At 48.3% G+C, this 25671-nt stretch overlaps 1 protein-coding gene across 3 annotated transcripts in view; it reads right to left on the reverse strand.

Annotated features, from left to right (window-relative positions):
* The window catches only part of ADCY8 (adenylate cyclase 8), a 226152-nt gene that overhangs the window by 38974 nt on the left and 161507 nt on the right, over window positions 1-25671 (reverse strand). For 2 of the 3 annotated variants that reach the window (XM_019823138.3, XM_004000120.5), the window contains 3 exons: window positions 15070-15271; window positions 12937-13026; window positions 988-1160 (listed from right to left, as the gene is read on the reverse strand). In XM_019823138.3, coding sequence (XP_019678697.1) covers window positions 988-1160; window positions 12937-13026; window positions 15070-15271 — 465 coding nt within the window. The remainder of the gene's footprint in view (window positions 1-987; window positions 1161-12936; window positions 13027-15069; window positions 15272-25671) is intronic. The other variant, XM_019823137.3, reaches the window with a different exon arrangement.

The raw sequence follows: 25671 nt of genomic DNA on the forward strand, positions 1-25671 counted from the left end.
TGGTCTCAGTTAGCCCGGTGCCTCCCACACCAGGGGAGAGTTGTCTCTGCCACTTCCAGCTCAGATAAAGCTCCACACTGCAGGTGTGTGAGGGGCCACTGGCTGTCATCAGGAAGTTCATCCAGAGAATGAGCTGTGACTCGCGAGAGCCAGCAAAGGGCTGGAGCCGATGGCGAAATTCCTCTCCCTTTCTCCGCCCTGAGCTGCCTTTTCCCCACCTAGCCATTCCGGCTGAGTGTCTCTCCTCAATCTCTTCACAGTCCACGTGGCCACAGAATACCTCGTCAGCTTGCATTTGCCTCCTGCCCTCCTCCCCTTATTTTCACTGCCCTGGGGGTGTACCAGCCCTTCAGCCTCGTCTCAGGCTCTGTTCTAAGCAATCTAGGCTGAGACATTTTTTTTAACGTTTATTTATTTTTGAGGGGGGGGGTGCAGAGAGAGAGAGGGAGATACAGAATCGGAAGCAGGCTCCAGGCTCCAAGCCGTCAGCACAGAGCTTGACGCGAGGCTCGAAATCACGAGCTGCGAGATCATGACCTGAGCTGAAGTCAGGTGCTCAACCTACTGAGCCACCGAGGCGCCCCTCTTTTTTGGTACTTTTTTGAATTTCAAAAACAATACAGTGCAAGGAACGTCGTAAGTGCCCGACGCACAATGTCTATTACTAATACTGCCCCAGCCAAATTATAATCAGATCCTGTACGTCTCGGAGCTGTGAAACCGGAAGGAATCGCAAATTATTGGGTGTGGAGGAGACCGGAACTCCTATTTAGTTACTATTCAGTCTAGTCTATAAAGCTGATGTTCAGGATTGGAACTAGGGATGTTGCTTAGACTGGTAGGCTAGCGAGTGCCTGAGCTGAGAAACAGAAGTCCACGTCCAACAGTCCCCAGGTTTTGGTGTCGCCATCTCAATCATTTTCCCAACGGCTCCCTTTCCCACTGGGAGTCTGAGCACTTTTTGAGCACGCAACGGCGGGCACTTACTCTCCGCTGTGGTTTAGGTTGTCATAGCGCAGGAAGAGGCCCGCGTAGACGGTCTCAGTCAGCAGCGCGTAGATGGCAATCATAATCAGCAGCACGGCCAGCTTCAGGACAGAGTTCAGGCGGAGGAAAACCGCACAGGTGACCATGGCCAACACCCCAGTGAAGACGAAGTACTGGGAAGAGAGAGAGGGGAGGTGGTCAGACTCAACAGGAATGTAGGAGGCTCGCTCTCCTCGGCATGGGTGCTGGCAGGGGGGAGTCTCCTGATACAGATGGCCGCTGAGCACCTCCAGTTGGAGACCTCAGGCTGCCCTCCAAGTTCAACAAGCCTCTAAGAGAACTCATCAGTGCCTTACCACCACCTCTCAAGCCTCTGTTCCGTGGTGTTTGGGGACCATTTACACCAGCCCTAGGCCAGAACCCTCGGTCTCTCTGCTGCCTTTCTCCGCCCCCCCCCCCCATTCCACAGCCGGGCCACCCCGAGTCTGCAGACTCCACTCCCTTCATAGAGCTCACATCCATGAAGTCTCCCCTTCTGAGCTCTTTCCATTCTGGTTCTGGAACGGTTTCGGCAGCTCTGTCTCCTCGCGGGCCTCGACCCTCACTGAACACACGCTGGCTTTCTCTCTCCAGAATCTCTAACACACGCCTCATCACCCCACTCCTCGCCTTGAAGGCCTTCCCTGGCCCACCGTTCCCTCAAATGGTGTTCTCCTTGCCGAGTGGGAAGCTCACAAGGCCGTGACGGATCAGATATCTCCCTTCACTTTCCAAACCCAACGTAGGCTTCGGCCTCACTGTCTTCTTGCAACTCCCACAGCTGTTTCCGGACCCTCCTGGGCCCCCGCTTTGCACCCCACAACTTCTTGCTCAAAGCTCATTCCTGTGACTTAGCCTCGCTTCTCTGACAAGTGTGAGCTCAGGTGTCCTTGCCCCTGAGAAGCCTTGGTGCACATCTCCAGGTGCCCTGGAAACTGTCTCGTTCCTCCACAGCACCCCCTCCCCCTCCCCCCGCCCCACACCCAGGATAAGGTCTATCTCCTTATGTTACAGGTAGCTGTTTAAAGGGCCAGTCTGGAACCACTCAAGCTGGAACACCGGAGGGGCCCCAAGGGTCAGTCTGCCCAGGAAGGTTTCAGCCTTCCGGAGGACACTCCCCGGAAGCCTATTTCCCTTACAGAAGCAGCTCCTTGTATCATTTTGGATGAACAGGTTCAGATTCTGACTATCCAGTGGGAAAAAAGAATAAACCCGGCGTCATCAAGGGCCACTTGATGGCTGTACTTGGATCTTTCCACACTTTTTCTCTTGCAATTTTCAACGTAACTGGCCAGGATGGGCATCATAATTCCCATTTCGCAGGTGAGGAGACTGAAGCTCAGAGAGCTCACGTAAATCGCTCGAATTCTCACAACTGGCAAACGGCACCCAGGACACCTGGATGCATCTGTGCACGTCCCCGTGACCCCAGTGGACACACGGAGCTTGAGAATTCCTCAAAATCCATTCTAGCCCCGTTATGCATGGCTCCGTGTAGCAACTGGAGGTCTCCTCTCTCCTGTTATAGACAGAGACAACTTCTGTATGGGCAGAGGAGACCAGCGAGAATTTCCAGAATCTCCGAACAACTACAGAACAGGTTTATTGAGTTCCTAAGCCAAACTGACCCATGAATGTACACAGTCAACAGTGATATCAAGCGAGACCCCATTGAGGGCAAAGGCCCTGTGCTATTATGACGCACGGGGTAGACTCAGGAATGAATAAGGGAGTGTTCCGACAGATCCCCATGTCTGGGGAGGCCTTCCCTTTTGTCTTTCTTAGTAAACCCAGTTGTGTCCTTGTCTCAAATGGATGATGTGTTTTCCTCCCCTCTCTAAGATCTTCCCTTGGCAAGATTTTCGGGTAACTCATCTTGATGTCTCCATGCCATCAATTTACCAAATAGAGAGGAAAGATGAATAGGCCCGAGGCATCCTGTTTCATCATTACCTGCATCATGATGAAGAGCTGTGCACAGTTTTAGCAGTGCAAATTATGAATCATGTATTAAATCAAAGCTGTCAAAATGACTGTGCCCTTGAGAAAACTTTATGAGGGCACAACAGTCAAGTTAAAAAAGCGTAATGAGGATTTATGGAGTGGCTATTGCAATCAGGGCATGGGTGCTGGGCGCTGGGGATTCCAAGGTGAGTGAGAGATGGCCTGGACCACATCCTGTGGTCTAAGATGTGAAGCCGACGTGGAGACACCAGTGACAATGTGCCATGGAAAGTGCTCTGCCAGCAACGTGATCACGTGTGATGGAGCACAGGGGCAGAAGGCATACACGTTTGGAGAAGGATTTGTGGGGCAGGCAGATCTGAACTGGATCTGAAGGATGGATAGGATTCACACGATGGAAAATGGAAAGGGAAGAACATTCTATGAAGATGGAATGACGTGAACTCAAGAGTGCCAAAGACCAAATCTATAGAACTCCTGGGGTATGTTAAAAAATCGCATAATAAATCCTAAGGGGAGCCAGGAACATAGGCAGGCAGATCAATTTCAAATGAATTGCCAGCCTCCTTTCTCTGCCAAGACGTCTGAAATTATCAGAGTTAAATACGGTCCCATATCTGCACGAAGGGTTGATGGATCTTTCTTTTTGTGGTCTCAACCAACCGGGTTAGTGCTCTCTCTCCAGCTCTACCACCTCCCCCCATTCCACTGAAACAAACCACCCTGCTCACTGCCTTGCACAGTTTAGGGAACTTTCCGCCCTAAAGTATAAAGCTGAACCTCATGGTGATGCTGTAAACCGCAGGATCATCAAAGGAAAGAGGCCCCTGGATAAATAACATCAGGAGCTTCTCCTCTGTCTCTTCCGTAGCTTGAATGAATAGTGGGAGTGGGACCAGGAAATGGAGAGGAACAGGAAGCTACCGAAATATTAGGACTTCGTGAAAATCTCTCTTTCAGCTGGGTCTGGACCCATAAATTTCATGTTTCCTATAACGTGGGAAGATGCCGGACCTAACACAGTTACTCAGCTTCTGTCAAATGATAGTCTCTGTGTTCTTTAAGTCACTCCAGGAACTCAGAAGCCCCACAGTCTTTAGAATGCCCCCCACAGGGGACCCGGGTAACATAAAGGGTTCATAGGTGTGGCAGGGCAGAGACCGTCGGCAAAGCCACGTTGCAAAAACTCTCATGTGGACCGCTGAGAAGTCTGCCCTATAGTCCGCAGTCCACAAGGAACCACGGATGGGTTTCAGGTTTGCAATGGATTCAGTAGATCTAGGAAAAAACTGTGATGTGGGTAAGTACAGGATGGAATGTAATGACTGGAGAAAAGCTGAAGGTTTAAAAGAAATTTTTTTTTTTACATTTACTTATTTTTTGAGAGACATAGAGAGAGCGCAAGTTGGGGAGAGGCAGAGAGAGAGGGAGACCCAGAACCTGAAGCAGATTCCAGGCTCCGAGCTGTCAGCCCAGAGCCCGACAAAGGGCTCAAACTCACAAGCCGTGAGATCATGACCTGAGCCGAAGTCGGACGCTTAACCGACTGAGCCACCCAGGCGCCCCAAAGGCTGAAGGTTTAAAGACAAGTTTAGGAACCTACCCAACAGACGAAGCAAGAGCTGTGTCTAGCTTCATGTGAAGGTGAGGAGAGAGGGGGGTCGGAACTGGTGCTAAGCATTCCAGCAGGGATTAGTCTATTAACTAAGAGAAAAAAAAAACAACTACAGACTGAGGGATGGGGAAAGGGAATGCATTCAGTTTTAGGCTTCTCAAGCTTTAGGTATCGAGGGTGGTTCCGTAAAGACAGCTCGTGGCCACCGCAGGTGTGAGGCTGGGGTACGGAAGACAGATGGGGCTGGAGACGTGCAGCTGACATCGTTCAGCTGACCCCACAGCTGTGGAGACCACCCAAGCAGAACATGAAAAGGAAAGACAGAAGACACAGAGACTAAAATGTAGAGATTCCCATATTTGAGGGGCTGTGGAGGAAGAGAAATTGAGAACATTGGTTAGGGATTGATGGGGGTTTCAGAGAACAACGAGGAGACAGGAGTGTAAATGCACAGAACCCAAAGAACAAAAATATCCATAGATGGGGCGCCTGGGTGGCTCAGTCGGTTGAGCAGCGGACTTTGGCTCAGGTCATGATCTCGTGGTTCGTGAGTTTGAGCCCCACATCGGGGTCTTTGCTATTAGCACAGAGCCTGCTTTGGATCCTCTGTCCCGTCTCTCTCTGCCCCTCCCATGCTCAAAAGCATGCACACTTTCTCTCTCTCTCTCTCTCTCTCTGTCAAAAGTGAAAATAAGCATTAAAAATAATCTCCATAGACAAAGATTTTCAGAGGAACCTTTCAAAGGCAAGATATAGAAAAATGTCTTCCAAATAACTGTGGAAAGCAGGACGTAAAATTTTGTATGCGCTATAATCACAGCAATGCAAAATATGGACACAGATAGGACATGGCTTTGGAGTGGATTATTTCCATCTAGTCCTTTAACTTGATCATAACATCCAATATCAAATGAGGCAATGGGTCGAATGCACTGTTTTGCAGTGAGTCCTTGTATTCCCAAGAAGTCTGCATCCCGATATAGTCATGGGGTTCTCTGCTTCTTCCTAGTTTTTTTTAAGCTTATTTATGTATTTTTTTGAGAAAGAGAGAGCGAGCAGGAGCACGGGAGGGGCAGAGAGAGGGAGAGAAAGAATCCCCAGCAGGCTCCATGCTGGTAGCACGGAAGCCAGATGTGGGTCTCGATCCCACAAACTGTGACATCATGACCTGAGCAGAAAACAAGAGCCAGAGACCCCCAACTGACTGAGCCACCCAGGTGGCCCTGCTTCCTCTTAGGTTTCAATGATGAAAAATAATAACACCAGGATGTGCATGAGTAGTGTTAGGGATGGGCCAGTTTCCAGCGACCTCTGATAAAGAAAACACACAAGCTGTGCACTCTAAGGGGAAAAGAGACCCAATAATGACACATCAGTTTTGACCAGGAAAATAAAAAGACTGCTGCAGTGGGCACTAGGCGCTGGTACCCAAGTTAGGAAATACGGATCAGAGGCATTTTGGTAGTGAGGCTGAAACGTGGGTAGGAGAAGAGAGACAAACCAGGAGCATGTGCAGATGTGAGGCAGCCTGGGTCCTGATGTTAGACGAACACTAGGTAAGAGGGGCAGGGGGCGGGGCTCAGGTGGGGGTGCAGATGCCTATACATCAGGGGTAAGTTGGTAGAAGGTGGAAATAATGATTATAACCGGCCACTCGCTGGGCGGGCACGAATGCTGTGTAAGGTCCTTTACGAATGCCTGCTTCTGAGTAATTGAGACTCTCTTCTTTCAGATAATACACGGACTTGGGAAATTACAAATTACAAATTCCTTCCAAGGGTATGCGGGAAAAAATCGGAGTCCTACATCATGGCCAAGGGTCAAGGGAAGCAAAAGCTGATGAAGTTTGCAGGAAACAAGCACTTTGCCAGCTAAATGCTGGCAACTCGTTGCTCTACGCTCGTTCCTCTACGCTTGCAGAATGAGGACCTCCAAGCCACCAAGAATTGTGGCAGGCTGGAAGACACCATGCTAACGCCAGGACGTTGTCATAAAGTATCATAAATGACCGCAGCAACGGGTGCATATTGTCCTCCTAGAAGAGGAGGGGGAAGACTATCGCACAGCGAGAACGTGAAGGGGGCCTTGAACACCGACCCGCGGAAGTCACCCAAGCTGGGCTGCGTCCATTTGGTTGCTGTGGCATTAGGAACTCAGAACAAGAGGGGCAGATAGCCGGCGGACCATTTTCAGAAGTCACTGCCGTTCAAAGAAAGAATCCAGACTTTCCGATTCACACAAAACCGGATTCTCAACTCTAACTCTTTTTTTTTTTTTTAATTTTTTTTTCAACATTTATTTATTTTTGGGACAGAGAGAGACAGGGCATGAACGGGGGAGGGGCAGAGAGAGAGGGAGACACAGAATCGGAAACAGGCTCCAGGCTCTGAGCCATCAGCCCAGAGCCCGATGCGGGGCTCGAACTCACGGACCGCGAGATCGTGACCTGGCTGAAGTCGGACACTTAACCGACTGCGCCACCCAGGCGCCCCTCAACTCTAACTCTTCGTACAAGCAGCAGAGTGAAGGGCACGGAGGCCAAGGCTGGAGGCCGCTCTGTCTCGTCCCAAGCCTCCCCTCCCCAACATCGAACAGTGACGGTGATAGGAACCTGGGGTCACCACGAGCGTGGGTGGGGCATAACCAACCCGATGTTCCCCGCCGTTTACTGGCTTGTGTGTGGCAGAGGAAAGGGGCGTTTTGTGTATGTTGGGTGCTCTGGTACAATCTTCCTGTGCTTTGGCTTATTCTAGATCCCGATTTCCATGGTTGACCTTTTTTTCCCCCCATACGGGGGAAGAAAGGTAAGTCTTGTCTGGTCTTTACAGTGATTAGCTTAGGTAAGTCAAAGAAATACCACAAGGAGATGCAACGTTTATGACTGACTTGTGTTGAGGGCAGATGGACTCTTCTAGAAATTTCCTAGAAGCAACTACATTCTCAGTCAATACTTTCACCTCGAAATCGTTCCTGGAAAGGCACGTCTATATTAATGATGCCTACAAATAATGACTATCCCAGGAAAGCTATGAGGCAAACTCTAATCACAGGGCAGGCACAGTAGCTATTTCTTATGGAAAGGCACTACTAGAAAATATTTTTGGAAATGTAAGATGATGCTGATCTTGGTGGTGCCCACTAGCCGACTCAGTGTGGTCACTTGGAAGACTACATGCTTGTCTTGTCTCTGCTTCTTTGAGGACCGAGCTGAGACCCTTGTAAATGACCATCACAATCCATTTTTGACAAACATCAAGAACGCAGTCTCTCTGTGTTTTGATTCCTAAACGGCGACGTCTCGCCGGATCACCCATCTCAGTGACTTCCAGAAATTAAATGTGCTCCCAAAGGACAGCAATTTGACATTGTTAGACATACACCTAGGAAGTGTATGCGGTCAGCTGAGAACAACAGGCAGGGAGGAACATGGTGGGACTGTTGGAATAAAGTGTGTGCCCTCCAAGGCCACTCCCTGGGCGTGGGCAGCAAGCGCAGGGTCTAGAAGGATCTGGCTCCCTGAGAACGGTACCACACAAGGTGGTCACCATCTCGTACCCAGTGGGTGAGGCCAGAAGAGCAGCATTATGAAAGGGAAGCAGGCTATGAAAAGATGGCCTGTTCAAGTGTTTAGTCACACATCGGGCGCAGAACCATGTACATGATCTCATGTTTGGAGCACAAAGCCTTGTGCATTTAAAAAAATATGTTACGGCCCTTGGGCAGCCTCTGTTTTCCCTGAGTTACCAAAGATGTCAAGAAAGAAAGAAACTAGCATTTAATGAGTGTTTTGGGGCGTCTGGGTGGCTCAGTCAGTTAAGCGTCTGACTCTTGATCTCAGCTCCGGTCATGATCTCACTGCTCATGAGGTCGAGTATTTTCTGTGTGTTGGCTCTGTCACCCAAACAATCTCATGGCATAGGTATCATTAATAATCTCCTTATACAGGTGAGAAAAAGAAAGCTCAGAGAAGCTATGTGACTTGTCCAAGGCCACACGGCAAGTCAATGTCAGAAGAGTCCTCGCTCATCTGAGGTCACCACGCAGCCTCTGCTGTCCTCACCTGTTCTGTTTCCCGTGTTCCGTTACTGCCCTTGAAGATCTGAAATCTAAGCTTTGGTGAACTGGGGCTGGTTGGTTTCTGGATCACGGCGTGCTTTTTGGCTCTTTGTGGGGAAAGGCAAGTCTAAAAATTGATTATCATTTGGGAAAAAAAAAAAATAAATCTCCTTTACGGATTTAGGCATAATATGAAACTGGCTCAGGGCAGAAACAAAACGGGCTTGTAGAACATCCCCCTGTTCAACTTAAAAAGAGTCCTGAAGTTATAGTGAAGCCATCTAACATTCATTCTTCGTTCGGATGTTTTGGGGGGGCCTACCACTGCAAAAGCGTGGGAAAACCTAATTTCATCCTGAACAGCAGCTGGGGAATTTTAGACCACACTCAACAAAGTTCCCTCCGAAACCACTTGGGGTTCCGACTCCTACCCGCGGAGTTGGCCAGAGAAATGAAGGCACTACTTTTTACACCCACTTTTGGAATTTAAAAAAATCTGCTTCTTTGCTTGTTCACGGATTCCCTTTTCTTTTAATCGTTTCTCTTCCTCTTTAAAAAAAATTTTTTTTAATGTTTATTTTTGACAGAGAGAGAGGCAGAGCATGAGTGGGGGGGGGCGGGGGGGGGGAGAGAGAGGGAGACCCAGAATCCGAAGCAGGTTCCAGGCTCTGAGCTGTCAGCCCAGAGCCTGACACGGGGCTCAAACTCACAGACCGCGAGATCATGACCGGATCCGAAGTCGGACACTTGACCGACTGAGCCACCCAGGGGCCCCTCTCTTCCTCTTTTTTGACTCCTGGCTTTTTTCTCCCTCTCCTCTTCCTTTTTCAGTCTCGCCTTTCTTCTCTCACCTTCATCATGACAGCTGACATTTAATGAGCAAAGACACGGATAATTCCACCCCTAAGCAAGACTGGCCCTTAGAACCCTTTAAAATGTTAGCAAGCTCTGACTGCTTTTGCATAGTTGACTCTTTATTCAAATGTGTCAGTGCATACAATAAAGGGGGTCTTTATTGTATGCAATAAAGGTCTTTATTGCAGGTCTTTCCTTGGATCTTGCCAAGAACCCCAGGCAACGGTTGTGGGAATTGTATTCCTTTTACAAACCTGTGCCTCGTCCCTCCCCCCAGCCTACTTTTCAAATCATCCTGAGAATGCAGCTTTCTTCCATGGCATTTACTGCGTCTTCATTCATTTTCAGGAATGGGCCAACTCCAGTTCAAGGCTGCATGATACTACCATCCATTACAACAGCCTCCTATTTTGACATCACATCATCCAGTTCCTAACACGCTTTGGGACCGAGTGTTGTTTCTCACGGGGTGAGGCAGAGAGGTCAGGTGAAGAAACCAAAGCTCAGGGAGGTGAAGTAAGTGATTTGCCTGGGGACGCACACGTGGGGGAGCCATGGGGGGGTGCTGCGTGCGGATTAAGCCTTTTACCAGGTCTGTACGTCTGGGTCTCGTTGGGTAGACAAATCCTTAGGCAGAGCAGCACAGCCATGTATCTACCAAGATGGCAACCGGTTGGTCAAATCAGGTTGTTGGTGGTAGATGGTGATGATAAGAGTCCAGCTCCCCGTCCTTTGGGCCAGTGGGTGTCCTGCGTCTGAGGGGATGCCAGGAGTCAGCAAACTTTGTCTGTCAACGGCCAGACAGGATATATTTTGGCCGTCGCAGCTACTCAACTCTGCCAACCGTACTATGAAAGCAGCCGGGGGCCATCAGTAATAAATGGGTGTGGCTAAGCCCCAATCAAACTTTACTTCCGCAACAGGTGGCGATTCGTCTTTGGCCAGAGGCCACAGTTTGCTGACTCCTGAGCAAGACGATCCTTCGGTTGTGGGAGGAAAGTACTGAGATGCTCATTTACTTTAACTCATTTTTTTTTAGACATTTTTAGTTTTTGAATATGGTCCCCCGTGTACACGACACATTAGCACAGCGAGAGGGGAATGTGGCGTACAGGTAAACATATACTGGGGTGGCGGGCTCGAAACCTCTTTCACAGGAAATAATACGTACATCACGGCTGATGTTTACTGAGCAGATACTGTGTGCCTGGTGTTCCTCTGGACGCTTTACAGGAATTAATTCACTGGCCCCTCACAACCACCCTTGAGGGAGGTACCGTTTTCATCCCCGCTTTGTAGATAAGGAAGCTGAGGCCCAGAGGTGATGCTACACGATCCAAAAGCCACTTTCTTAGGACCGGCAATCCCACGTGTGCCGTGGTCCTGCGTGCGGGAGCCTGGGTGTGGGGCCAAGGGCAGACACTGTCGTAGAGGGACGCGGAAGCCTAGACGAATAGCTCGCGTCCCATGACACGCTGGGAGCTCAGCATCTGCTAACCCACCTACGGAGGCACCACGAGAACACGACTTTCCCACCAGAGGCGTGTGAGGAAGGTATTATTTCTCCCACTCTACAGACAAGGACGCTGAGGTTCAGAGAGAATAAGAACCGATTCCGGATTCCACTGGCAGCAAGTACGGGGGGCTCAGCGGGGAGCGCAGTCCAGCTTTGCCTGGCTCTACGCATCTGTCGGCCAACTTCCTGCCTCTTGGGACACCCCTCCTGCCCTCCAAACCGAGACGTTCTCGGGGAGCTGGTGTCCCACAGAGTCCACGGAATCTGTGCTCCCGTCACTACTTGGTGGGAAGAGGTCCCCCCAACGACAGCTAGCCCCATCCTGCCCTGGACTTCCTTGAGAAATGCCTACTGCCTCCCTAGGGACCGAGCCTGGCTCCACAAGCACGAGGTCAAGAACAAGCCACGTATGGTCTGAACAGCAGTTCCAAGTCTTGATAACTGAATTAAGAAGAGGACAGAAAAGAAGAAGGAAGAAGAGAAGGGGGGGGGGGGAAGGATGGAAGGCAGGCAGGAGTGGCACCGAGCAAGTTACTCTCCAGGACCTTGTTGCATTCTCTGTGAAACGGAGGGCACTCCTGCCGGTGCCCGTTTCAGCTTGAGGATTTCATGCTGCATTTAATGCTGCACATCAAATAGACGGTCTACACCTTGTGCGGCGCATGAGGCTTTCTCTCCCTTTCAGAGCGTTTCGAACACCGATTTCTCACACCTAGCTGAGACAGAGAGCCTTTCCTCCACCCAGATATTGGCAGGGTCTTACACAACTAGGGTCTGCCTGGTCCTCAGGGTGTGAGGATGGGCGGGGTCTGCGAGGACATCCCGGCCGTCCTCTCTCTTGACCCAGAGCTTCCGTTCCCAAATAAAGGTCTGGGCCATGGCTAACACAACCCAAAACTGTCCTTTGCCCAAATGCTGCAGGCTTGATCCCCGAGGTCCAGAGCCAGACCAGTGGCTCTGTGATCAAGGGAAGGTCAGACTTACATAATGATGGTGGAGATCTGTTGGGACATGTCCTGACCCAGTGTCCTGCAGTTTGCCTTTAGTGGTGGTTTCCTGTGTTTGCGATTTACTAGCTTCCTTCCTTCGGTCTCTTCCTCCCCTCCTTTCCTTCCTTCCTTCTTTCCTTCATCCCTCCTTTTCCCCTCCCTCCCTCCCTTCCGTCTCTTCCTCCCTTCCTTCCTTCCTTCCTCCCTTCCTTCCTTCCTTCCTTCCTTCCTTCCTTCCTTCCTTCCTTCCACTTCTTTCCTTTTCCTCTCCCTCCCCCTTCCTTCTTTCCTCCTTTTCCCCTCCCTCCCTCCCTGCCTTCCCTCATTCTGTCTGTTCCTCCCCTCCCTCCCTCCCTCCCTCCCCCTCCTTTCCTCCCTTCCTTCCCCTTCTTTCCTTCCTTCCTTCCTTCCCCTTCCTCCCTTCTTCCCTTTCTTCCTCCTTTTCCCCCTCTCCCCCCTCCTCCCTTCCCCTTCCTTCCTTCCTTCCTTCCTTCCTTCCTTCCTTCCTCTTTTTCTTCCCCCCTTCTTCAGTGCAGCAAACACCATCTGAGCCATAACTCTGCAGCCTGCCTACGCCGGAAGAAGCAACAGCACGTTCTGTGGTAGGATTTTGAGATGAGCAGGGGAAATGAGTGGGGGAGGAGGAGAAAAAGGGGGAAGAGGAAAATGGATAAAGGTAAAGAAGGAAGAAAGGAGGAAGAAGAAGAAGGGAGACTAGGGAAAGGCTAGAAGTGGGAGCAGGGAAGAGGCAGGGGAGAGAAGGAAAGGCAGGGAAGGGGAAGGAGGAGGGGGCAGAAAGAGGAGACGGGTCTCTGGAGCACTTTCTAAGACCTTTCAGCCAGTCCTGCTTGGGTGGAGCTGGTGGAGGAGACTCCTAGGCCAAGTCTCGCCAAGGGGAGCTCGAGAATAAATACCTCTGGGCAGGAGCAGATATCTGTAAACACAGCTGAGGAATTGAAAGTCAGGTTCTTCAAGGGTATCGACTTGTCAAAATCACACCACAGCTGCGGATTAAAAAAAAAAGAACAACAACAAGAAAACAAAACAAAACAAACAAAAAAACAACAACACAGGAACAACAAAGTCAGCGTGAGTGCCGGGAACCAAGGATTGTGTGCCGTCACGGTGTCATTCCAGAATGGAGGTGCCAGCTGGGATCTCCTCGTTCATTTTAGAGAAGGCCCTGGCTCAGAAAAAGCATTTGCAAGCCAGCCAGGAAGCCGGGTTGAGACAGGTCTGCTGGCCCCATCACGTAGGGTCACTGAGGTGTGTTTGCGGGGCTCCGAAGAGAGCCAGATGGCAGGAGGAAGGGTCTGAGGTACGCTCGCCGCCGGTCCCCTCATCAAAAGCTGGGAGGATTTCAGGGATCTGAGGGGCACATTTTCCAGAAAGACTCTTGGCATGGGGCGGTGGGCGTTCCCTAAGCCGGCACCTACTGCAGATTTTGGGGTGCTCGGGGAAGAATGGCTACCATTGGCCAAATGCCTCCTCTGTGCCAGACACGTTGGACAAAAATGCCTCACAAGCACCTTGTGACGTAGCTACCATTTTTATCCCCAGTTTACGATCGAAAAACATGAAACTCCGAGAAGTAAAGTAACTTGTCCAGGATCCCCAAGCTGGTAAGTGATAGAGCTGAGATTTGATCGCACGTCTATCTGACTCCAAAGCCTCTGAACCTCCTACTGCACTGCTGTGGCCCCGGTGGCCGAGAGAGAGTCCTGACCTACAGCCACCGGGTTTATTTCCAAATCCTGCACCCCAGAAACACCTGACTCGTCAAGACTCGAGATCCTGGCTACACCTCCACAGGCCACAATCAATGGTCCTAAGCATTTCCATTTTCAACTGCAATAATCTATAAAATATTCATGAGATGATGAGTTAGTTAGATTATGGTTTTTCTCTTTCTTTATCCCATAGAATCCTTTACTACGAGGCCAACCGCAGAACTTGAGAGTCTCCACAGACTCTAAGTAACTATTGGGCCACCCTGGGCAATGAATTTCAAGCAGTATAAGCCTCCGACTCACAGGCTGACAGTTGTGGGAGTCCACAGTTTGGGTCCCTGAACACGTGGAGACCTTCCCTCAGGCCCAAAGGGCCCAGTGATGGGTTCGGCCACAAGATGATGCCTCAACTAGCCCCTCTCCACCTGCCAAGTTCATAACCTGGAATCGGATAAATCACTCCCCAAATCTAGACTCACTAAGTCATGGACAACACAGACTGTTCGTAGATACACAGAAAATGCTATTGCTGTCATGTTACCACTCTAGAGAGAAAATGAAGTCATTAAAACATGGACCACCAAATTAGAAACAATGAGAAATATGGCAGCTGGAGAGTCATCTGAGTTCAATGTGTCACAACCGATATGAACTCTTAGGAAGTCACAGGCAAGGTCTCAACCTTCCCGAAATGCAGTTTCCTTATCCATTACGTGGGAACAGTAGTACCTACCTGTAGCCCACAGTAGGTGCTCGAGAAAGGACAGCTATTTTATTTCCATCCCCCCCCCCCCCCGCTCCCAGAGATACAATTTAGCATTTGAGAATGAGCATGAGTCATGGAGTCAGACAGACCTTATTTGCAAGTTATTTCATGTCTCTGAGCCTCAGTTTCCTCAGCCATAAAGTGGGGATAATGAGACTTACCTCACGGGGTTCATGTGAGGATTAAATAAGAAAAACGCATACAGCTTCTCCTTCAGTGCATGGCACATAGCAGGTAGGTACTTAGTTAAAGGTAACTCTTATTTATGATTATAAATGATTGGCCATTGACAATACAGAAACTGAAGGGTGCTTGAGCTCCTTTGGAGCAAATAACCTCCCCCACTGGGAAGAAGACAGTTTGCCACCAGTAAAATGCACAGTTCTGACAGTAGTCCCATCTCTGTTCTCTGTCCCTAAGCTTGGGGCTGGACCAGGCACACGACGGTAAGTGGTCCCAAGGAAGCCGATGCCAAAGCTGCAGGCTCCATAAACTCTTCATTCCTGACTGCACACTAGAAGCCAGAGGGTTGGTGGGTTTGGAATGCTTACGATATTCAAGATGGCGCCCAGGAAGTTAATCAAGATGGATGCAAAGATGATGACGTTCCGGGCTAAGTAGGTCTCGTTAATCCAACAGCAAGTTTTCCGGAGGACGAGAGGCAAACACTTGTAATCTTCTGCCGTGGTGATGAGGACCAGAGCCGAGTGCAGCATGATCAGGATGGAAAACTGGATGGCCATTGGCATCACCCTGCGGGGAAACCCAGAATGTTGGGTCATGTGGCATCAGTTGTCTGATCCCCACTCACCGGACAATATGGGTAATCACATCCACGAGTGCCCTTCCCTGCCCCTGGCACCCAATAATTCTCTAAGGCTCTGTTTGTTTAAGAAAAGGACCATCATGGGGCGCCTGGGTGGCGCAGTCGGTTAAGCGTCCGACTTCAGCCAGGTCACGATCTCGCGGTCCGGGAGTTCGAGCCCCGCGTCGGGCTCTGGGCTGATGGCTCAGAGCCTGGAGCCTGTTTCCGATTCTGTGTCTCCCTCTCTCTCTGCCCCTCCCCCGTTCATGCTCTGTCTCTCTGTCCCAAAAATAAATAAACGTTGAAAAAAAAAAATTTAAAAAAGAAAAGGACCATCAGCAGGAGACCTTTTTATTACATCCGTCCCTAGAATATCCCCTCTAGTGAGAAACTTCGGGATGACCATCGGATGTTTGGCTTGATTTATTGTTTCTGCTCGTCTTTTTTTTTTTTTTTTTGCTTCTTTTATCATTCATCTTTCTCACTATGCGACTGCTGCCAAGGCAACACATTACTGGAATTTTATCTCAACACCCCGGCTGTGGGAGGGACCCACATGCCCTTTCCCCTTCAGGGTGGGCTTTATGAAACACTTTCCCTCTTGGTCTACTCTGTTGCCAAGAACTGAAAGCCAGCACCTGTCTGCTCGGTGGGTAGTGATTACCAAGTTTCGCATGGAACGTACTATGTGCTGCTTGGGACCTACCGGGTGCAAACTGAACTATAGGTAAGGAGAACTCATCCTTGCCCGAGGTTTCAACATCGCTCCCAAGTATCCGTCTCGAGCTTCAAGGTCTCACCAAAGCTCTGTTCCATGGTAGCCCCTATCTATTGGACACCTCCTTTAGCTTATCTCCATTCCTTGGAATGGACTTACGAAGTCTTTTGATCTCTCTTTTAGATGAAGATTTAAGGCTCGGAGAAAAGCAACTCCCCCGGGGTCACCGAGTTTACTGTTGGAGCTAGGATTTAAAGTCCACTGTGCCATTCTAATCACTTAGGTGAGTGACTGATCTCCCACGTTTGCGGTCTTTTTTTGCTTCTGTGGTTTCATCTACGTATTCATTCAACAAACGTCTTCCCAGGCACAGTGGCATGCATCATGGGGCACCAGGACCCAAGACACATCTTCCTCATCCTCTAGGAGATCGTCATCTGAAGGGGAATATGGACACACAGACGATGAACTATTGGATAATATGCTACGATCTCTGAAGGATTTTGAGCAACCATCATTTAGGAAACAGGAAATGCAATCCCGCGAGGCTTCGCAAAAGAGGTGACATTTGGGTCAGGCCTTGAGAGGGTTTGGGGGAGGGGAAGTAGAGAGCATGAGAACAGCATCAGAAGAAGAGTGACCAGTGTGTTTAGAACCTCCACTGACTCAGTGGTGAGGCTGCTGGGCTGGAGTGTAAGGGGTTCCATAAATGCCGTGTAGAAAGCTCCACACGGAGCTGGCCGGTAGAGGAGAAGGATAAGGAATTTGACTTGGGGCCAGCTGAATTTTGGGTGCTTGTGGATCATCTGGCCAGAGATATCCAGGAGGTTAGGCGGTCAGAGGGGGCGGCTGTGGAACTCTGGGTCTGGAGTGAAAAGGTGGCGGCCGAAGAACTGAGAAGGAAGGCTTTGCCCAAGGAGGGTGAGAGGTAAGGGGACCACAGACGAAGCCACGGAAGAAGCTGAAGGGCCGGAAGAGGAGAAGGCAGCAAAGGGAATTTAGGAAGTGTAGTCGAATGCGCAGGGGGAAAGGACGCACAGCACCCGGGAAGGCAGGGGAGGAGACATTCGCAAGGTGGGGGAGTAACCAAGCCTGGCAACCCCCCGAGTCTGCTGAAGCATCACCAAAGCTGGAAAGCGACTCTCCCGCCCCGGCCCCCAGCTTTCATTGTGGGAGCTTTTATGTTTTCCCTTTTTAAAAAAAAAATACTGGCACAGTTTTGATTTTATGGATCACCTTGACAGGAAATCTCTGCAGGAGTTCTAGATGAGAACAGAAGGTCTGTGCAGCAGTGGGTTCCCAGAGGCCTCTGGGCAGACGGGAAGCTTCCCCCCAAACAGGCTGGGGAAAACACTGCTGCACGGCATACCATCCTACTGGGGTCCCCAGGAGAGGCGAATGAAGGAAGCTGCAGGTGGAATGCTTTGTCAGACAGTCCCCGGAGAAGAGGGGCCGATTTCGAGGCCGGTGCAGCTCAACAACGCGAGGCAGCCACTGAGAACGCGAATGCCTTGTTCCAGAGCGCGAGGCAGAAGCGAAGCTTGCAGAGGCCACTTTCAGAGCTGCTCAGAGGGAGCCTCATCTCTTGGGTGGCCCCCGCTGCCATCCAGACACAGTCTGTGGCCCTCCAGGCCGCGCGGGGCCGCGACGGCTGCCCTGGGCTCCCTCTCTCACCTCTCTGCCCTCCAGTGGCAACACTCGGCCACATGCCCTGAGGACTGTGCTGCTTCTAGGTCTGTGCTCTCTCCTGGGGGAATGTCTTGTTTGGCCTTCGAAGCTCAGCTTTTCTCTGGATTCTTCCTTGACACCTAGTATAGAGCTGAGCACACAGAGCGCGCTCAATAAACGCTCACTGATGCCTGCTTTTGTGGGGAGAGCAGGGGCTGTTCCCCCCCCTCACCGCCTTTCATAGGGAAAAGGATTCTCCCCCACTCCCTAGCCCCTCTATCCGCCTCCTTGCCTCCGGGAGGAGTCTGCTATTAGCCTGATCAGAGCCTTTCTGGGGTACTCAGTGGACCTGGTCCTTCTTGGAAGGCAGGGCCGCTGTTAAGTTCGAGGTTTATATGAAGTTCAGCTGCTGGCCCTCTCCTCCTTCTAGATCCACTACGCTGCTTGGGAAGCCAGAGGCATGACCTTCCCTGGGAGAAGAGGCCTGGCCATCTCCTCCCGAGCAGAAGCTCACGTGCCCCCCGGAATTTACCAACAGGCAACTGCCCAACTCCTTTGGCACTGGGGCAGGGGGGCGTATGTGCCTTGTATAGGTCTTTCTGGGGATTGCAGCAGTGAGACCCCACACTGGTGTGGGAGGGGAGAGTCGGGGAGACAGGTGGAAATCCAGGAGGTCCAGAATGGACATCATGTAGTCTCAGGACTCTCACCTCTCGTTTCCAGCCTTCACCACGGGTTTGCACAGACAAAGCAAGCATTTGCTTGGACATTTACAAAGCGGGTGCTTTGTTGCCCATTTAGCTATTGTGCTTCGGGGTCCGCTTTTGGTGGGGTGTTTCGGGATGCTGGAGCGCCGCGCGTGGGATTTGCACACCGAACCCACTTGAACCCCTGACATGATTTTAAGTGATCAGCCTTCCCTTCTGGGTTTACCGAAACGAAAGGGCGGTGCTAGTGACGGACTTCTTACGTTTCCCCAAATTTGTATATTGAGCCCTAATGCCCAATTGACGGTATCTGGAGGTGGGGCCTTTGGGGGGTGATCAGCCCGTGAGGGCGGAGGCCTCACAAATGGGGCCAGTGCCCTCATAAAAGAGGCCCCCCGAGAGCTCCCCGGCCCCCTCCTCCCTGTGAGGACACACGTACAAACCAGGAGGAAGGCTCTCGCCGGACACTGAATCGGCCAGCGCCTCGATCTTGGACTTCCAGCCTCCACGACTGAGAAATAAAGTTCTGTTATTTATAAGCCCGCAGTCTGGAGTACGTTGTTACAGGAGCCCGAACAAGCCAAAGCAGGAGGGACAAGGCAGGCGTGTGGGTTAGTGAGCGGCAAGAGGGAACAAAATCTTGTGTGTCTGAACCGATGGCTCCAAAGCCTAACCAGGGACACAGCCTCGGGCAAGGTAACTAACTCTTCTGCGCATCCCTGTGACTCTGCAAAACCAGAAATGTCAAGCGCACCTCTTAAAGGCGGCTCTGAGGTTAAAAGTCACAAAGCAGTATGCTTCGCACATAACACGAACTCAGAGAAACATTAGTTCTCTATTCACAGTGAAATCCAGAAGACCGAAGGCGTTTTAAGGATCTACGGGAAGAGTATTAATTACAAGATGCAGGGAGCTGGCGCTGCGTATAAAATTCCTCTAAGAATCCCTGCAGCCGCTCTCCGGCGTTCATTTCTTTTCTGCGCACACAAACATCAGAACACCGAATTGTAGTTTTCAAATCTAATTACAGAGCTACTCGGGCATCCAGGGTTTCTGAATTCGCTTTGCATTGTTGCTGGACATAAGAGGCAAGGAAACCTTTCATTTCTGAAATCGAGTCTGAAAAAAATGACAAAGGATCTGCAAACAGCTCTATCCAAATCATTTGTAGCCATGAAGTTCTAACTGTTCTCAGCAGTCTGTCTTTAAAGCAGAGTCTGGGCTGGTAACATGACCGGATGTTTGCTGGGTGGCGGGGGGGGGGGGGGGGGCAAGGATCAATGCGGATGGGTGAATAGCCTTAGCAGCTTGTGGTACAGTAGGAACAGGAAATTGGATCATACCCCAAAATGACATTTGAATCACCCTTCAAAATCTGCAAAGAGCCTATGAGTCCAATAGTACATTTGAGCCTCATAGCAACCCTGAGAGGTAGGTATTCTTAGCCACTTCGACAGATGAAAATGTTATGGCTCAGGAAAGGGAAGGAAACCAGAATCTAGCAAAATGGATACAGTTCTTTTAATTCTCGTGGCAACCTTGAGAAGTTGGCATTGTTATTCCCATTTCACAGATGAGAAAACCGAGGCTCCAGAGAGATCGAGTACATACACACAGCTAGTAAGATGCACAGAAAATAGTAAAATCTAGTGCCTTTCTTTCTTTCCCTTTCTTCCTTTTTTCTTTCTTTCTTTTTCTTTCTTTCTTTCTTTCTTTCTTTCCTTCCTTCCTTCCTTCCTTCCTTCCTTTTTCCTTCTTTCCTCCTCCCTCTCTCCCTTCCTTCCTTCCCTCCCTCCCTTCCCTCCCTCCCTTTCCTTCCTTCCTTCCTTCCTTCCTTCTTTCCTTCCTTCCTTCCTTCCTTCCTTCCTTCCTTCCTTCCTTTCTTCCTTCCTTCTTTCCTTCCCCCCTTCCTTTCCTTCCCTCCCTCCCTCCCTCCCTTTTTCTTTTCTAACCTGCCTCTCTTGCTTGCATATTTTCTCTTTCCCCTTCCTTCCTTCCCTCTTCCCCCCACCTCGCCCGCTTCCTGTCTGTCCTCCACCTCCTCATCATCATGCATGTAGACTGAGATACACTGTTCTATAATCACAAAAGATATTTTCTGTTCTTTCCTCAGTTTGCCCACTGGGAGAGGAACATCTGCGTGCATGTGGAAATTACAGCAAAGTGCCGAGCAAGCACTGTCTTTGCCAGGGTCCGTTCAGTTTTGCTTTGGGGGCTGGGAATTAGCTTCGGTCACATGAGCAAGGATGGTCTCCTCTGCTAAAAAGTCCATAATGGAAGAAATGCAAAGTGAAAGGCACCTACCATCTGTTGAGTCGTGAAGAATCGAGCAGAAACAAAATGAGTTGGAGAGGAAACGAGCACATTAATGAAAGCTTGTGCCCTGCCTGGAGCAAAGGGACCCCTCCATCCCCACAACACGTGGACCGCCTGGTCAGAACTCAACTTGGAATTTTTCTTCACGGTCAGTTTTTTTCTCTTCGCTGTGCAAGTGGGCTTGGGGCGCTGGCTGGTGTTTCAGTTAGCGACGCAGAGTCAGGGACTCCCGCCGGCCAGCAGGTGCACCCGGATCCAGGTGTCTTCCTGTCAAGCCAGGAGCCAGGCATGGGGGCTGGCTCACCTTCCTTGGTCGCGGCACTTGGGACGGGAGCCTGCCCAGGCCACGGGAAGTGCCACACCCGTTCCCTTTTGGCACGACCCTTTCTGCCGTGGCGCCAGCCCAGATGCTCAGCCCCATCCTGGGCTCCTCTCTGTCTCCCACCCCTCCCCCCCGGCCCCCACCAGTCCATCTCTGCCCTGTCTAGCAAGTTCTTCCTCTCTACTCCATTTCTCACCCAGAGTTTTGTAGCCACCTCCTACTGGTCTTCCCAACGACAGGCCATTCCTCCTATTCATTTTCCGTGTTCGTGCGATCCTTCTAAACACAAAGCCGACCATAGCGCTTTGATTAAAACGCTTCGATAATGTCTTCTCTGCCAACCAGTTGCAATTCCTCAGCAAGGCTTGCAAACCCTTCACCTCCTTCTCAGTCCTCTCCCGGGACCCAGCCAGCTCCATCAGGAGGCAGCTGAGATGACAGTCACCTCCTCTGGAAAGGCTGCCTTGATCCGTTTGCTTTACCTCACCCCTACACATCCTCTTCCACCTTACCCTTGCCCTATCATAAGAGTCTTTGCACCATATTCTAGCTTTTCAGCTAATTGCCTCCCCCCATTCCCCCTTCATGATGACAGGGAGCAGGACTGTGTACCTCCCAGGTCCGGCACAAATGGACACATAAAAGATGTTTGTTGGGAATGTCAACACCCAGTGCTCCAGGAGTCAGGAGGGAGCATGAACCAGATATGGCCCTTCTCGGCTCCCACACCTCCCCTGACTGCAGTGAAGAGGAGAGTCCGGGAAGTTTGGGTGAATCTGGCAAGACCCTGCCATCACTCACAGCTCACCACCCTGAGACCATCCCTGAGACCCTGGGCCCTACATGGTTCTTGGGGAGTCAGGAAACCCACCTCCTTATGGCATTCCCTGGTACCTTTGCTGATTCATTCGTTGATGTAGAATTGATATGAATGTACATTCATATATGTAGAAAATACATGTACACGGTCTGTACATCATCTATATGCATAGCATAGACACAGACATATCTACATATGGATCTATCTATATATAGCATATAAGTAGCTATATATATGGCATATACATCATCTACATGCACACCATAGGCAGACACATCTACATACGGGCCTATATAATATACTTATACTTACTATATACTTATATAAGTAGCTATATTTATGGCATATACATCTAGACATATGCATATATTTTCATTATTTATCTCCTACCGCTAGACTATAAGATCCAGGAGAACATATTTTTTTGGGTCTTTTGGTCTTTTTTTGTTCACTGATCTATTCCTAGCATCTAACACAGGTCTGGCTCATAATAGGCATTCAATTTAGCAGAGGTACATAGTCTTTCCTTCTCTCTCTCTCAAAGCTTTTTTTTTTTTTTTAATTGTAAAATGAAGCATACAGAAACCACACTGAAGTATAGCTTCATTAGTTATTATAACGTGTCTGCCTTTGTAATGACCACTGAGTCCATGAAACAGAACTCTGCAGGGCAGTCTGAAAGCCCATCCCTAGGCCCAGTTATCACCCTCTCTTTCAACACCAATCACTTTTCCTTTACAGTTTTATCATCTACCATTAGACATTATAGTTTAATCCTGGCCACTTTTAAATTAAATTTGCTTTATCTTTTAAGTCTTGAAAAAAAATCTACAGATTCTCTCTTTATCCCTTTATTTTCCTTACAATTTATTTATTGAAGAATACATTACCTTTGACCAATAGCATTTCCCACTGCCTGGATTTTTTGCATACTCATTGAGCAGACTTCATCCTCCATGATTCTTGCAAATCAGAAGCTGGATTCAACGGCCTGATCACTTAGGCTCAATCCCTTCGGTAAGATTATAGATGTGTTGTGTTCTTCCATCAGGAGACATGGTTGTCTCTGCTTCTGTGCAGTTCCTAGATCCATGAAGTCATTGGGGTGTTGGAAAACGGTGATATTTTAATTCTATAATTTCTTTAAAAATTATTGGCCTGAACAATTTGATGATGTTTCCACTCACCTACTATTTGGTAATTTTGTGGTGCACTTCATGCAGAAAAGACAAAAAAATTTTTTTTCTTTCCTTTTTTTTTTTTTTACTAGTTTCCAAGATAAACAATCAGTTCTCTATCATTTACCAATGGTTAGCAACTTTTAAAAAATGTCATTATAAACTTCTAGAGTTAAAAATAGTTGACCAGGTTTCATTCAACATTTTAACAATTATCCGCCCCAAAATTCCAATTATTCCCTTTTAGGACAGTGAAAGTTCTTCAATGTGGCTTCTGAGTCCTTTAGTGTGGCTCATAAACTTGATGGCTTCCTTACTTTCTAGTAGGACAAGATGTTCCAGTCTACCTTGTGTATTTCTGGCGCCAGCCTTGGAATCACAAATATTTCCAAAAATTTTCTTAAAAACAAAAACTGGAGTATTATTTCAAGAGCACAGTCTGGCCCCTCATGCTCATAAATACTGGGTTGAACATTCTTTCTAGGGCTTTCCATATTTGCATCTCCAATCCAGGAAACCACCTTCATTAAGTTGTCATATCTCCGTAGGCTCTACTCACAATTTCTTAGACTTCCTTTGCTTTAAATGACCTTGAGAGTTGTGAGGAGTACTGGCCAGGCATATTGTAGAATGTTTTTCAGTTGGAAGTCATCTGATTTTTTTCATGATTAGGTTATGGGTTTTTGAAAGGAAGACCACAAAGGTTATGTGCCATTCTCATCACATCCTACCAACGTGATTTATCCCTATTGATTTGATGTTACCCTTCATCAGCTGAGACAGTATGTGTCCTGTTTTTTCATGCTTTCCCTCCATTCATACTGTACTCTTTGGAAGGAAGATACTTTTAGGATAGCCACACTCCCCCACAGGAGTAAGGAGGTAAACTCCACCTCCTTGAGGACAGAGAAGCTACATAGAATATTTGGAATTTTTCTGAATGGGAGATTGTTCAATTCTTAATTTATTCACTCAATCGCTTATTTCTATCAGTATCAACCCATTGATATTTATTTTGTATTTTGGGTTATAACCCAAAATACTATTCTATTTTATTTATTTTCTTACTCAAGTTGTTTCAGCTTTGGCTCTGGGGAGTTTTTTCCAATCGTCCCCCATGCCCCTTTGGCATTCTCCCATCATTGTGTGTGTGTGTGTTAATACTTCCTTATTTTCTGGCCCTTGTCATCGTAATAGATATGTGTTGGTATAGCATTGTTGTTTTAATTTGCATTTCCCTAATGGAAAATTATATTGAGCATCTTTTCATATGCTTTTTTGACATCTGTTAATCTTCTTTGGTGAGGTGTCTGTTCAGATCTTTTGCCTATTTTAAAAACTGGGTTATTTGTTTTCTTATTGTTGAGTTTTAAGAGTTCTTTGTATATCTTGAATACGAGTCCTTTATCAGATATGCGAGTTACAACACTTTCTTCTAGTCTGTGGCTTGTGTTTTCACTCTCTGAACAGTGCTTTTCACCCAGCAGGATTTTAATTTCAATAAAACCCAACTTGTTAGTTTTCTCTTTCATGGATCATGATTCTGGTGTTAAATCTAAAAACTCCCAACCAATCCCAAGATCACCAATTTCTCCTAAGTTTTCTTCTGGTAGTTTTATACTTTGCATTTAGGTCTGTGAACCATTTGGAATAATTTTTTGTGAAGGATGTAAGGTTTGTGGTTCTTTTTTTTTTTTCATATGGGTGTCCAATGTTTCCAGTGCCATTTCTTGAAAAAATACTCTTCTTCTATTGAATTGACTTTGCACCTTGTCACAAACCAGTTAATTATATATATTAGTGTGAATCTATTTCTGGGCTCACTCTTCTGTTGAACTATGTGTCTATTCTTTCTTCAATGTCACACTTTCTTGATTACTGTAGCTTTATATTGTCTTAAAATTAGGTAGTGTGACTAATCTAGTTTTGTTGTTGTTGGGTTTTTTTTTTTGTATTTTATTGATTATGCTACATCCTTTGCCTTCTCATACAAACTTCGGCATCAGTTTGTTGATATCTATAAAACAGCTTGCTAGGATTTTGAGTGATACCGTATTAAATCTATAGATCAACTTGGGAAGAACTGACATCTTAATAATATCAAGTCTTTCAACCCACGAGCATAGAATTTATTTAAATCTTTTTTGATTTATTTCATTGGTGTTTTTTTAGTTTCATACATACAGATACTGTACATAGGTTGTTAGATCCATACCCAGGGATGAATTTTTGGTGCTTTGAAAAATATTGTTTAACTTCGAATGCCAATTTTCAATTGCTTATATATGGCACAGCAATTGACTTTTGTGTATTGATCTCCTATGCTGTGACCTTGCTATACTTGGTCATTAATTTTAGGAGGGTGTTGTTTTTTTTTTTTTTTGATGGATTTTTTGGGATTTTCTACATAGAAAGTCACATCATTTGCAGATACACATAGTTTTATTTCTCCTTTTCTCATATGTATACGTTTTATTCCTTTTCATTGTCTTATTTTACTAGCAAGAATGTGTAACAGGATATTAAATAGTTGTAGTGAGATAGCACATTCTTATTAGTGATATTAGGGGGTAAGCCTCCAGTCTTTCACCACTTAGGATTCTTTGTAGACTGTATTTA

Source organism: Felis catus, chromosome F2 (assembly GCF_018350175.1).
Source record: "Felis catus isolate Fca126 chromosome F2, F.catus_Fca126_mat1.0, whole genome shotgun sequence".
Taxonomy (NCBI): Eukaryota; Metazoa; Chordata; class Mammalia; order Carnivora; family Felidae; genus Felis; species Felis catus.